Here is a 13,772-nt window from a genome sequence, read left to right on the forward strand (position 1 = left end):
AAGGACAACAAACTAAACACAAAAAGCAGTTCTAAAAAATGTGTTTTCAATCTAGATGATGATTTACAAGTGCATAGCTCCTGTGGGCTTCCTAAAATAAGGAAGAGTGTTCCAGACGGCTGCAGAAGCACATCCGAAAGCACGCAATGCAGTGACCATCTTTGTTCGATGGCGAGGTTCACTGACTGAACGCTGCATCGTGGACAAGGTGATGCCCTCACCTGCTGGGTGGTGAGGTCCCACTGGCTGAAGTCGCGGGCATCGCGGGGCTCTGTGAACACGGGGACGTCGTACTCCTGCACACGGCCGGGGCACGTCGCTGTGGGACCACCTTCACGTGGATCGTGTTGGACTCGTTGCACAGCGCTCGAGCAATGGCCAAGACGATTCCCAATGTGCATACGTACATGTACAGCCCTTCAGCCACATCCACGGCTGTATTAGGGCCTCCCCCATGCCATATGGGTCATGGGGATTAATTTTCATACTTCAGTGCGCTTTCGGTGTGGGTTGTGAGACATGGAGCATAACAATGTATAATGCTGCATAGCTGTCTGCTGCCCAGTGTGGTCCCAAAGCCTTAATGCATACGTGTTGGTCGTCCATCAGACATAACATGTAAACAAGGACAAATTTACTCCAGCACTGGACTAACATAGGTCCAAAGTAATGCAAGATAGATATTTGTTTTTTCCTGCAGTAAGATCAATCGGAAACAATCATATAACTCGGAAACACCAGCACGTAGGCAGGTACCGAAAAGTCGTACGATGACCTCGACCAGGGGTCGGCAACCTGTAGCGTGGCTCTTTAAGGACTGCCGCTTCATGACGTTATTTATTAGGGGCCACCGCCGCGTATTCACCGTGTATTATGACTGTTAAAATATGTATTTTTAAACCGAATTCGAAAAAAATGTCTCTTCTTGTTATTTCGGTTGCCGACCCCTGACCTAGAGAAAACTCGCAGACCGTGCCGCTCACCGACAGGAATGGAGCATCTCCCGGACGAATTGAGCTCCGACAACAGCTCGGCCATGATGCGTGGCAGCCCTGCTTACTCTCTTCGTTGGAGATGAATCCATCTCCTGCTGTACTCGGAGAGCGAGAGGGACACTTTGTTAGAGAGAGGTGACCTAAAGAGGGTGGCAGGTGAAAAACAGATTGGGGTCAGAGGAGGAAGACATGGCGCACAGAACAATAGGAGACATTACCCTTGGCGAGAGTTTACGTTTATATTGAGTTCTGTAATTAAAGTGTGAGAAAGGTAATGGCCAAAAGAGTTAAATAAATTAAGTGTCCAATGTAAAATCACAAGTTCCAATTCTGGCCATCGTTAGCTCAGTCTTATCAGATCTCAGAGGGGGTAAAATTAATACCTCCAAGTCAGCATCACTTTGATGGGACTCAACAATGGTTGTATTAATGATTCATTGGTCACCACTGCAGAAGCATGGCTTGTTCAACAATTACACCAAGCAACAAAGACTGATGGAAGTAGGTTTTAAGGTTGCAGAGTTCTGCTTAAGGTGTAAGAAAAGGCAGGTACCCAATGTCTTGAGGTAGGTGGAGAGCTTCTTAACGATAGGCTCCAGAGAACAGGTCTTGGCAGCCGCATCGCACACCAAGGCCATGTTAAGAGCAGCGCGTTGCGGGAATACTTCTTGTTCTCGATGCACACCGGGCAGCCAATCACCTTCTTTCCAAGAGCCGTCCTGCAGGCAAAAAAGAAACGCCCGAAAACCTGAGTTGTCATCATTATGTCATCACCTAGTAGTCACAGAAATAGGTCAGAATAGGCACAAAAGCGAAATAGGACAATGGTCGGCCCAATATCATCTCAGTGTCAGGGTCTTCTAGTCAGAAAATGTCTGTTATTTGTGGAATCAAGTAACAACGGACCACTGTCTTAGCAATAACCTTTTTATATCAGGTTCTACTCAAGAGCAGATGCTTTATAACCACTGGCTTAGATATTCAGCATGTTGCCAATAACCTCCCCCAATGATGAATACGTGTTCCTTAAGCACTGTAAATATTAAATTAATTAATGGTTACATTTCTGAAGCTGAACAATGTTTAAAATCATTATTAAAATGTAACACTTAATAATGTTATACTTTTGCCACTGTTCTAGTGATGTATCAACATTCAATGGCAAATTATCTATCACTGGTAAGACTAATGTACTCCATATTCCCTTAAGGTTCTCTGCTGCACGAATGAGAAACGAATTAATGAACAATAGAACTTACAACAAATGAAAACATGTGTTTTGTCTTACACTGTAATAAGTTATTTTGTAGTTCAGGTTGGTGATGATGTAAACTTGAATGGTATCAAAGAACTCCTTTGAGATGTAATCCTCTGGAACCTGCAGGTCAAAACGCACGATGGATGATGCATCAGCACTCATGCGCTGTAAATCCAAACGGAACATACGAACACACCACAAACACCGCACAGATGCAATCATTTCCCACAAAGGCTTTCACAAAAGCAGGTAGGAAGGCATTGATAATGGCAACAGCCACCTTCATTCCCTCTCTATCCAATCTCTTCCTCTAATCATTTAAAACTCTCAAGTTTTCTTTGGAACCACTCTCTTTAAATACTGAAATCCGAGCGTCATGTGTAGAATAATCAGATTACTGTCCACGGCTACATTGCATGGACAACTTTATTTGTAATTAATGTCACACTAATGTAATTTCATTTGAATTCAGGAATTAATGCTTTAGTTGGTGCTGGATAATCACAAATATTAATTTAGATTCATACAGCGTCTAAATACCGCACAAATCTGTTCCAACAAGCAAACCAATCCACATACCACTGATACAATTACTTCCCAAATTTCACGCTTAACGAAACACTGCCCAAGTGGACATAATAAAAAGGAAAGGAACTTGTGAAAAATAAATCGGCAGATCTAGTTATTCAAATATTATTCACATTATCAACTTCGTTAAATTATAACTGTACAGCATTTTAACCTCACGTGTTTAATCTGTCATGTATCTGTTTACACGTGTAAATCTTCAACGCAGACAAATTGTATTATGATCGCAAACGATTAACAGCGTTAATCAGTGCTGTAAATGTTCGCACTTTTGATTGATGGGGGATATTAGAGTGAATAGTTCGTGTTGTTTATAACAGAAGAGCCGAGCACTGCCTCGGCCCTCTTGTGCACGAATGCCTTCAAGGGGTAGCTCTTCAAATGAACACTTGTGTCTACAATCCATGTTGTGCAAACAGAAACTCCTCTAACATTCTACAACAAGCAAAGAAAGCGGCGCTTCCCCACATCTGCGGTTATGCAAGACACCACTAAAGCCCCCATTGGTGTATTCAAGTTAAACATACTTAGTATGAAAAGCTAATAGGTTTTACCCTTATGGCAATAAATCAGATGTTCTCAGATGTTCAAACACCAACTAGAAACCTTTTGCAAGGAACCTATTTTACTGCCAGAAAAAGTGAAAACCTACCCTTGTTTTTTATACTTTGATACTGGCAACAACAAAAATAAAGTCCATTTAGTAAATACTGTTAGGGGCCGTCCATAAAAGCTCTACCCCCCCCCCCCCAAATAAAACATGCTTCAAATCGTGTGGGGAGGGTGTGGGGGGGGTGTGGGGGGTGTGGGGGGGTGTGGAGGGTGTGTGGAGGGTGTGGGGGGGGTGTGGGAGGGTGTGGGGGGGTGTGGGGGGTGTGGGGGGAGTGGGGGGGTGTGGAGGGAGTGGGGGGGTGTGGAGGGTGTGGGGGGGGTGTGAAGGGTGTGGGGGGGGGTGTGGAGGGTGTGGGGGGGGTGTGGGAGGGGTGTGGGAGGGGTGTGGGGGGTGTGGGGGGGTGTGGGGGGGTGTGGAGGGTGTGGGGGGGGTGTGAAGGGTGTGGGGGGGTGTGGAGGGTTGTGGGGGGGGTGTGGGAGGGTGTGGGGGTGTGGGGGGTGTGGAGGGTGTGGGGGGTGTGGGGGGTGTGGAGGGTGTGGGGGGGTGTGGGGGGGTGTGGGGGGGTGTGGGGGGGTGTGGGGGGGTGTGGGAGGGTGTGGGGGGGTGTGGGGGGGTGTGGGGGGGGGTGGTGGGTGTGTGTGGGGGGTGGGGGTGTGGGGGGGTGTGGGGGGGTGTGTGGGGGGGGTGTGGGGGGGTGTGGAGGGTGTGGGGGGGGGTGTGGAGGGTGTGGGGGGGTGTGGGGAGGGTGTGGGAGGGTGTGGGGGGGTGCGGGGGGGGAAGAGGCCGAGACGGGGGCCCGAGCGAGGCCCGTGCCTGGAAGGTGATCTTGGGCCCTGCCGTGGGGTGGAACTCGCTGAAGAGGATGCACTCGATGCTTCGCTCCATCGCCTCCACCACCCCCGCCCCCCGGGGGGATTCACTCAGCCGAAATCTCTTTCACTCCCCTTAGCACAGACACTGGCTTCTCGCTCACCTCATCGCGTCCTCGCTCACCCCTCTTTACTCTCACCCACCGTCTCACACTCTCACCCTGCCGCTTACTCAACGTCTCTCTCTTACCCTCACTCGCCTCCCACTTTCACCCTCTCTCTTACTCACCCACACACTCACCCTCTCTTTTACTCTCTCACTCTCTCACTCTTTAGCACGCTCACTCACTCTCTCACCCTCTCTCACTCACCCCCTTGCCCACGGGAGCCGGGGCCCTGCAATCTGAATTCGCTGTTGTCTGCGTGCCCGGGCACGTGAATCCTTCCCTGTCCGGGCCCTGGAACCGGAATTTCTTTTCTGAGCCCTGCAACGTGAATCGCGCGTTTCCGGGGCCCAGGAACGTGAATGCCTCGTTGTGTTGCGTGGCCCTTGAACATGAACATCTCTCGGGGCCCAGGAACGTGAATGCCTCGTTGTGTTGCGTGGCCCCTGAACATGAATCTCTCTCGGAGCCCAGGAACGTGAATGCCCCGTTGTGTTGCGTGGCCCCTGAACATGAACATCTCTCGGGGCCCAGGAACGTGAATGCCCCGTTGTGTTGCGTGGCCCCTGAACATGAACATCTCTCGGGGCCCAGGAACGTGAATGCCCCGTTGTGTTGCGTGGCCCCTGAACATGAACATCTCTCGGGGCCCAGGAACGTGAATGCCTCGTTGTGTTGCGTGGCCCCTGAACATGAATCTCTCTCGGAGCCCAGGAACGTGAATGCCTCGTTGTGTTGCGTGGCCCCTGAACATGAACATCTCTCGGGGCCCAGGAACGTGAATGCCTCGTTGTGTTGCGTGGCCCCTGAACATGAATCTCTCTCGGAGCCCAGGAACGTGAATGCCCCGTTGTGTTTGCGTGGCCCCTGAACATGAATCTCTCTCGGGGCCCAGGAACGTGAATGCCTCGTTGTGTTGCGTGGCCCCTGAACATGAATATCTCTCGGAGCCCAGGAACGTGAATGCCCCGTTGTGTTGCGTGGCCCCTGAACATGAATATCTCTCGGGGCCCAGGAACGTGAATGCCCCGTTGTGTTGCGTGGCCCCTGAACATGAATCTCTCTCGGGGCCCAGGAACGTGAATGCCCCGTTGTGTTGCGTGGCCCCTGAACATGAATATCTCTCGGGGCCCAGGAACGTGAATGCCCCGTTGTGTTGCGTGGCCCCTGAACATGAATATCTCTCGGGGCCCAGGAACGTGAATGCCCCGTTGTGTTGCGTGGCCCCTGAACATGAATATCTCTCGGAGCCCAGGAACGTGAATGCCTCGTTGTGTTGCGTGGCCCTTGAACATGAATCTCTCTCGGGGCCCAGGAACGTGAATGCCCCGTTGTGTTGCGTGGCCCCTGAACATGAATCTCGGAGCCCAGGAACGTGAATGCCCCGTTGTGTTGCGTGGCCCCTGAACATAAATATCTCTCGGGGCCCAGGAACGTGAATGCCCCGTTGTGTTGCGTGGCCCCTGAACATGAATCTCTCTCGGGGCCCAGGAACGTGAATGCCCCGTTGTGTTGCGTGGCCCCTGAACATGAATCTCTCTCGGGGCCCAGGAACGTGAATGCCCCGTTGTGTTGCGTGGCCCTTGAACATGAACATCTCTCGGGGCCCAGGAATGTTAATGCCCCGTTGTGTTGCGTGGCCCTTGAACATGAACATCTCTCGGGGCCCAGGAACGTGAATGCCCCGTTGTGTTGCGTGGCCCCTGAACATGAATATCTCTCGGAGCCCAGGAACGTTAATGCCTCGTTGTGTTGCGTGGCCCCTGAACATGAATCTCTCTCGGAGCCCAGGAACGTGAATGCCCCGTTGTGTTGCGTGGCATTGTCATTCCCACTCGAAGAACTCGACCACATCGGCGCTGTCCAATCCGTATTAGTGCACCGACTACCTCCAGCAGCATCACCACTTGAATGTTGTTTCTCCTTTTGTCCAATGCAGTTACCTGCATTACTTTAGAAATAGGCCGGATGCAATTGTTCAGTGCGAAAGGGACCAGTCACATTCTCCCAGCAAGTCTCAACCCGGAGTGACCAGATCTGGAAGACGCTACTTAATGATGATTTTAATACAAGGGCACACCTCGATTTAAAGCTTTCGTGACTGCAGGGATTCATCTTCTTGGTTCTTTCGGTAAAGTCACGTAGAAGGGAAGTAATAAAATAATAAAAATAAAACAATAAAATAATTCTCACGACGTTTCGGCCACAACGCAAGCAGCCGTCCTCAGGTGAAAACCAGGTCTGTCGAGGCGACAACGTCTGAATGAAACAGCACACGAGCTTGGAGCATATATATAAGCTAGGTTGGAAGGGGGGGAAAGAGCGCCTTGACAAAATAATATGCATATTCTTTTGCATATTCTTTTGTCAAGGTGCATATCAAGATATGCATATTCTTTTGTCAAGGCGCTCTTTTCCCCCCTTCCAACCCAGCTTATATATATGCTCCAAGCTCGTGTGCTGTTTCATTCAGACGTTGTCGCCTCGACAGACCTGGTTTTCACCTGAGGACGGCTGCTTGCGTTGTGGCCGAAACGTCGTGAGAATTATTTTATTTTTATTATTGTATTACTTCCCTTCTACGTGACTTTACCGAAAGAACCAAGAAGGGCACATCTCTTTCGGTAGTGTCAGATTAATGTGTAAATAACAGGAATGTAGTTCTACATCTATTGCTGGAAACGTTTGTCGTGATAATGCTCATTATAGAATGCAAAAGTCACGAATAGCAAAATCATAATTAAAAAATTGTTGTGGAAAACTGTACCCCTGATATATACATTACTTTAATCATGATGTTGCTACTGGCAACTTTTACATTCTATAATGAGCACTTACCACGACCTTGGTATGGAAGTTGTTTGGCTTGAATGTCATCACATTCATCTCCACATGGGTCATGTTCACTGTCAGTTTTATCCATGAGCATCGGACAGAACATTTGGTCACGTAGATAGGTTCAAAAATTTTTTTTTAAATAAACAAAACACCACGACGTTTCGATCGCAACACAAGCGACCGTTTTCAGGCAGAAAAAGGGGGGAAAACTCCCAAAGGCAACCTGTTTTTAAAGGTTTAATATGGGCATAGCCCAAGTGTCAGAACGAAGTGGGCGGGGTACAGGTGCCCTGGGGTCAGCACACCGCCCTTGCAGTGCGCCCAACAAAGTGGGTTATGTTAATGTGGGAAATTAACAACTTTTTGTACTTGTAGTATGCCCAACTTCAAGCGGAGATGGTTATGTTAATGTGAAATCGGAGAATAAAGAGAAATGTAGGCGCATGAGCCCTGGAGAAATTAACAACTTTTGGTGTGCCCAATGCTGGGGCGACACAGTGAAAACTGGAATTGTTTGTCCCATATTTAGTCAAATAAAACTAACATCGGAAGGTGACAAGATGGAAACATCACAGCCAGTTATCTCTGGTTGTAGCCAATGTTTCGTGGGAAATATTGAGACAAATTCCATCAAGGCATCCACTCTATGCCCATCCTTGTGGAAGAGGTACGTAGATGACACGTTCGTTATCTGGCCACATGGCCGACCAGCTCTGAACCAATTCAACCACATCAATTCCATACACCCAGCCATCACATTCACCATGGAGGTGGAAAAGGATGGCAAGCTACTATGTTCTAATCGAAAAGAGACCAGATGGCTCAATGGGCTACTCTGTCTACAGGAAAGCAACCCATACTGATGCCTACCTAAAACCTGATTCCCACCACCATCCATCCCAGAAGAATTCCCTAATCAAAACTCGACGCCATATAACTCGATGTATCTCCGACCATCATCACCTAGCCAGTGAACTGAAACACGTGCACCAAGCTCTCAAGACGAATGGATATTCTGACTACACTATCCGTAAACCTATCACCCCAACAGTTGGGAAAGAACCATCTGAGGACCAAATCAAAACCATAACCTTGTCATACATAGCAGGGGTCACCAAAAAGATTTCGAAAATCATGAGAAAACACAAGATCCAGGTTCGATTTAACAATCCATAAAATTCGTGATCTGATCCCATCTGTCACGAAAGCTTTAAGTCAAGAAATTGCCACTACTTTGCCCAGTTTTTTTCTCCCAAACTCTTGCAATTAGTCTTCTTAATTGATACGGATTTAAAGTGAACTTAATAAAAGGGACAGGAAAAAATGTCATCAGCCTTTTTCATTTGTGAAGGTATAACATGTTCAGACAAATTTTCTGAACATACTATAAGCCTTCTCAGTAAGACATTTTTAGAAGTACACATAGGTAACTGCAAAAATATTTCAGGCGTGTAGCTTTATTCGTTTTTACCATATTCCAGTGTGAAATTTAACCCAAAACACATTCGTGAATTCATGATTTACTCTCCTCCATGTTTAAATGAGCATTCCAATTGGCCTATAAAACTGAAACGTTGCATATGGTCTAGGTCTATAGTAGTAAAGCCTTGGACAAAAGGATAAACTATGGATATGGTAATGCTGGAAGGTTCCTGGTATGCAGGCAACCTTAACCCATATAAATTTTAAGATAACATAATTTTAATCTTAAGTATGATGCTTGGAATTGTCTTCTATCACTTAAAATGTCCATTCTTTACAATGTTAAGCAACATTAACCTGTACATATTGAGTGGAACACTATGCGCAAGACACTGCGTATTAAAATATATATTGGGGGTAGTTACCGTGAAACACATTCCTGCGGAGGGAGCTGGTAGGAACGTTGGGTTGCTCGGTCAATAGCCAGGGTCAACGGCGGCGTGCTGTATTTCGCAAATATGGCCGACTGTGAGGGCGGGCACAAGCCGGCGTGAGTAGGTTAAACGTTGAGTTTTACAAGGGGGCCATGGGGTGACCAGCCCCTCCCCACCCAGCCCCACCCCTACCCAGCCCCTCCCCACCCTCCCCTCCTCGCCCAGCCCCACCCTCCCTACCCAGCCCCTCCCCACCCTCCCCTCCTCACCCAGCCCCTCCCTACCCAGCCCCACCCTTCCCATTTTTGGATGCACGACGAACGGACACAATAATCCCCTGTGGGCTGGTGTAACCAGGAGATTCCTACCAGTATAACTGTTCATACCTAGTCGTGCAATGTATGTTCTGTTTAACTCCTGAAACAAGCTGGTTAAGAGGAATGTGACATTTCCAACACTGGGACAGGGCTGTCAGCAAGAGAGAACACACATGCCAAAGTAGGAAACCACTTCGATATTTTTTCATAACTTGCCAAGAAATTACCCTGAGACAGTAAAATCGTAAGCCTGTAACTCTGAAATATAAGCGTGTTAATTTTTATTGACAGCTTAAACAATACAATGTCAAATCATTGTGATTCACTTTACTCAAAATTCAAGTCAACTGCGTCTTAACAGCCAATGGTTATAATTCAATACAACTGATGGTAAAAAAAATCAAAATAGAAAAATCATGGTTCTCCAAAAAACAAACAAGTTTATATAACCTTATCCAGAGCACGCATTTGCAAATGAATATTTCTATCTCTCAAGCACATCCGAGGTTTAGTTCTTGTCTTCGTACTGGGCCTTGTTTTTCATTAAATATGCTGCAAGGTACTCAATAGGATTTGGTGGTCTGCAATGAAACATAAGACAAAGAAAAAATGGTTTCGTTAGTTAGCCTCAACAGACCATTGATATACTTTAAATTGATACTTTATAGAGAAAACACATACTAAAAAGGTCCTGAGTGCAGCATTGGACCAATTTATTTTCAAATATTGTATGAAGAATATCTACACGAAAAATGGGGACTCGATATGCACAAGTGGATGGAAAACTGTATGCTGCCATCATCATCACGATCCATGGGCAGATAGCCTGTAGGTGTCGACTTCACATTGGTCATTGTTTCCACTTTCCTATCTATTGCCAATTTATTTAAGTAGTGCCATGTCATTCTCCGTTAGATTTTCCTCTCTTTTCGATTCCTTTCATTTTTCCAAACAACACACTTTAAATGTGCTTGTTGTTGTTCATTCTACACGTGTCCAAACTGTGTCAGTTTCCTTCTCATCACTGCCTGCATCATCAGGTCTTCTTCTATGTGCAACCTTTTTCTTACTTCTACATTGGTCGCTCTTTTGGTCCAGTTTACACGCAGTATCTATAACAATACATTTCGAATGGAAATGTCCAAGTCTCGCAGGCATAAAAAAGCTGTACTGAACATGCACGAAAAAATGTTCCATGTGGTCTTGTCGCCGATTTGCTTGCTTCTCCATGTTATTGAATACTTCCGATGACTTCTTTTGCCTTTGTGATCTTCGCTCTCATGTCTTTCGTTGCAATCGTCGTCCCATGTCAGTTGACTTCGCTATGCTGTACCTTCCCCTAGAAGCACCATAATGCCCAGCAGATGGGGGTCTCATGAGGATGATTCTTGCTAAATCACTTGTAGCTCAAGTGTTGTGACAATGTATGGTCTTTTCATATTAAGTCTCTAACAGTGATTAAGAGATTTGTTTTTAAACGGTTAATATACAAACATATCACTGAATAACGTGGTAATGTTTCTATCAGGTAAAAGAGCATAAGCACCTGTCCTTGGCAAGCACAGACAGCCCCTGGAGGAGGATCGGCACCACTGTTTGGTCAAGATATGCCCGCGTAGGCAGTGCCTGCAGGTCCACCTTCTGCTTGGAACGGTCCCCGCCAACCCTCTCGCTCTCCATGATTTTCTGTAATGAAGTACAATAGCAGTGGGGTTTTTGGTTTGCATGTTAAGTTGAAATATCTGCAAGAACAGAAGCCGAATGGAAGATGGAAGTGTGCAGATGCAATACCTGGATACTGTCTGCAAGTCCGAACTCTGCATGTGGATTTTCAGGTCCCTGCAAAGGAAACTTCCGTTTTGAGAATGCAGTTTGCAAAAGCGCAACAGGTTTTAATTTTCAGAATAAAAACTTAGTTAAAATTGAAATCATCATGAATTGTATTTCGATTCCTTATCTTCCATCTTCATAAATCCATCACATTAAACAAAGAATAGGAGTTGTGGTTATGTAAACGGTAAGAGATGGTTAGGGTCAACGCTACGACTGCATACATCTGCATAGCTTGTCATCACTTCACACCGTATGAGGACTGGTGCCGAGCTTGTGGCATTTATGTATGGTAGGTATCTCACCATCTGGTCGTTGATTCCCAGGCACCCATATAAATAATGTTAATTTGCATGAACATCAGCCACTCTGGTGATATGCAAATACATTACAATGTGTGATTCAGGCGTGCGCATCAAGTCAGACATTTACAAGCATATAATGTAAAATCACAAGCTCGTTTGCAGACCAACATCTGGTATGTGCTGGTCATTGGGTCAGATTGGAAAGAGAACTGTAAACATAACTCTCCACCCAATTTCTTCCCTCCCTCCTCACCCCAACTTTCCGTAAGTATTTCCATGAAAAGAGCTGCGAACTTGACCACAGTAAATGGTAATAATGTACAACAGCACCGTCAATCCACTGCTGGATGAATCGCCTATCACTCTGCGGTCAGTCATTCAAACACATGTTCTGGTCCACACTGGGAATATTCAACTTGTATGTATCAAAGTGTGCACCTACACCTCGCACTCATTTACCTCTCGAACTCTCTCTCCTACTCTTGCAACTAGGTTGGGATCTGCACCATATCTATGCAACTCTGCATGTGATAGTATTTGGAGCAGATGCCAAGTGCTGTTCTCTATTGTAGTCTATCAGCATTTAAAATTTACTGCAGATAAGTCTATTGAAACTGTAATTCAAGCAGCCTCGTTTCATTATACAGTCATCTTATCCCATACTGGCCTAGTACATGACCCCACTCAGCAAATTCAAAGTATTTTTTTTTTCATTGAAGTCTGTCTCGTGTAGAATATCATACTGTGGTGAGTATTATATCCAAGACAACATTTATCTTAAAACTCATTCGTCAGGAATCATGTCAACCCGTTTAAGTCCATCAAGTGGTACGTTGCCTGCTGAACCGATGGTTTAAGTCTACCGTGTGAATATATATTTAGAAAAACAAACGGATTGTTGCATTCATGAAAACATGCTCTGGGTCTTCTTTTCAGAATGAGCGGCCTCCTGGCGTTGGCTGTGCCAGCATCTTACCTGGGGCTGCGACTCGGCCGCTTGCTCAGCCGACACCACCGCCTGTTCTGCAACACAACAACCGCAACACACAACACCGCGTCAGAGAGACGGAAGGAACGCCGCGATAAGAACTGATGCGTGAATCGGAACGTGACTCCCCGAGTCCTGGCAATTCATCGAATCACACGGGGTGCGAGGCTTAGTTTGTAACCTTAAACACACAAAGGGGGTGAATATCACCGAGTGTGTTATACAACCGGTGAGTGGCTATGCATGCTCGAGAAACGCTCCATTGTTTAATGTACAAGAGTGTTGAGTGCGAGAAGAGTGAATGTTGACATTTGAGGAGAGTATACGCTCCGAATATGACGACATTGTGGGGAGAGAGCGAGCAGTGTTAAGCAAGTATGTCGTGTTAAAAGTGTCGTGCTCTAAGAGTGCGAGACACGTCCTTTCAGTACGAGTTGAGTGTGAGGAGTGCATTAGGAGTGTGTACTATTTGCAGTGTTTTAGCGGAGAGCGATCTGCTAAGAGTAAGTGCTGGAGTGTGTGAGAAGGGCGAGGAGTGTTAAGAGTGAATTCGGTTTTATTACTGCGATGAGAGGTAATGTGGTAGGAGGGTGCTATTAGTGCATAGAAGTGTGTTATTGGTGTGTAGTCTAGTGAGTACAGTATTAGTAGGAGTGTTATTGGTGTGTAGTGTAGTGAGTACAGTATTAGTACTGTAGTATGTTATTGGCATGAGCAGTGTTAACCGCGCGCTTTGTGTGAATCGTGCGAGGGGCGTGTTACTCCTTTGAGGGGTGGCTTCGTGCGCTCTGTGAGCGTGGCGAGGGTGGTGTTATGTCGGTGGCGCCAGCAGGCGAGTGAGTTGTGAGTGAGTGCGACGAGCCCCGCGCTCGCAGCAGCCGGAGCTGCCAGGCGGCCCTCACCGTCCGCCATCGCTGCTGCTGCCTCCGTCTCTAGGGCCGCGCGGCTCGCAGCCAATCCGCGCGCGCTAAACGTGTCACGTGACGCGCGACGCACGTGCGTGCGCGTGCACCACAGCCGCTGCGTGAGCGGCCGACGCGCGAGTGCGGAAGCTTCTGTCTGAGACTTCACGGCTTCTGTCTGAAACTCCGCGGGCTTCTGTCTGAGACTCCACCGGCTTCTGTCTGAGACTCCGCGGCTTCTGTCTGAGACTTCACGAGCTTCTGTCTGAGACTTCACGGCTTCTGTCTGAGACTTCACGGCTTCTGTCT

General features: G+C 47.1%; 1 protein-coding gene across 1 annotated transcript; it reads right to left on the reverse strand.

Annotated features, from left to right (window-relative positions):
- Positions 1-9,702: 9,702 nt before the first annotated feature.
- On the reverse strand, positions 9,703-13,527 carry LOC133346942 (protein dpy-30 homolog). Its single transcript, XM_061558764.1, has 5 exons — positions 13,464-13,527; positions 12,550-12,596; positions 11,230-11,277; positions 10,985-11,124; positions 9,703-10,019 (listed from the first exon to the last, which is right to left on the reverse strand). The coding sequence occupies exons 1-5, from the start codon at positions 13,471-13,473 to the stop codon at positions 9,947-9,949; spliced, it is 318 nt and encodes a 105-aa protein (XP_061414748.1). The 5' UTR covers positions 13,474-13,527; the 3' UTR covers positions 9,703-9,946.
- Between the last annotated feature and the right edge of the window lie 245 nt (positions 13,528-13,772).

This window comes from Lethenteron reissneri, chromosome 25, assembly GCF_015708825.2.
Source record: "Lethenteron reissneri isolate LAM-NWPU_2019-01 chromosome 25, ASM1570882v1, whole genome shotgun sequence".
NCBI classification, from domain to species: Eukaryota; Metazoa; Chordata; class Hyperoartia; order Petromyzontiformes; family Petromyzontidae; genus Lethenteron; species Lethenteron reissneri.